General features: G+C 40.5%; 1 protein-coding gene across 1 annotated transcript; it reads right to left on the reverse strand.

Annotated features, from left to right (window-relative positions):
* Positions 1-27: 27 nt before the first annotated feature.
* On the reverse strand, positions 28-1129 carry LOC124893663 (MDIS1-interacting receptor like kinase 2-like; the record flags this gene model as incomplete). Its single annotated transcript, XM_047404568.1, has 1 exon — positions 28-1129. A coding segment is annotated over exon 1 (1102 nt), but the record flags the coding sequence as incomplete, so codon positions are not given.
* Between the last annotated feature and the right edge of the window lie 90 nt (positions 1130-1219).

A 1219-nucleotide genomic window follows, 5' to 3' on the forward strand; every position in this document is an offset into this window, starting at 1 on the left:
GAATAAAAAGTTAAAGTTAGACCTTACCAGGTGCAACATAGCCATATGTGCCTGCAAGTGTAGTGCAATTGGATGAGTCTGGCTTGAGAATCTTAGCTATGCCAAAATCTGAAACACGAGCTTCATTTTCGGAATCAAGCAAAACATTACTGCTTGATATGTCTCTATGAACAATCGGTGGTGAGCAATCATGGTGCATGTAAGATAAAGCAAAAGCAACACCTTTGATGATATTCACCCTTTTAAGCCAATCCAACTTCTTGGACTCAACTTCATTGCTCAAAATACTAGACAAGCTACCCCTCTCCACATACTCGTAAACCAAGAACGAGTGTTGTGCATTCGAACAATAGCCATAGAGGTTCACAATGTTCCGATGTTTAATTCCAGTTAATACCCTTACTTCATTCATGAAGCTTTTGGAATGTGTACTCTCAAATGAAGAATGAAGTCTCTTCACTGCTATAATCCCTAGGGATGGAAGGTTTACCTTGTAAACACTTCCATGCCCTCCTTGGCCGATGCAAAATGTTGCATCAAACTCCTCTGTGCCATTTACGATGTCTCTATATAATGTCTTTCCATCTAACATGGATATCGAGAGCCAACCATCATCCTGTATTTCAATGTCTTTAGTTCTCCTTTTTTTATCACACATGAAGAGGACACCCATGAAAACACAGAGCAGTACTAGTGCTCCCATAACAGGAAGTACGGTGATGAGGATAAGTCTACGTCTCTTCACCTTTGAGTGCTTCTTCACCGCAGAAGATGGCCTTTGACAGGGCTGGAGTCCTGTTACATTGCCGCAAAGACCTTTATTACCCTCCAACGAGGCATTGACGAAAGCTTTATTATTAGGAATTGGACCTTCCAACTCATTATATGACAATACAACATACTGCAAACCAGTCAAACTTTCAAGTTCTTCAGGAATGTGCCCAGATAGGCCATTGTGAGAAAGATTTAAGCTTAACAAGACCTCCAAATTGGCTAACTGAGGGGGTATATTTCCAACAAGAAGATTATGGCTCAAATCAAGTACGTTAAGCTGAGCCATCCTCCCTATCTCCATTGGAATTTTCTCGCCAATTTTGTTGTTGCTCAAGTTCAAGAAAAACATATTCATGTAAGATCCTATAAATGTTGGGACTGACCCATTCAATCTGTTGTCTGACAGATCGAGGGACTCTAATTTTGTCAGTGACCCAAATTCCTT

Source organism: Capsicum annuum, unplaced genomic scaffold (assembly GCF_002878395.1).
Source record: "Capsicum annuum cultivar UCD-10X-F1 unplaced genomic scaffold, UCD10Xv1.1 ctg6328, whole genome shotgun sequence".
Taxonomy (NCBI): domain Eukaryota; kingdom Viridiplantae; phylum Streptophyta; class Magnoliopsida; order Solanales; family Solanaceae; genus Capsicum; species Capsicum annuum.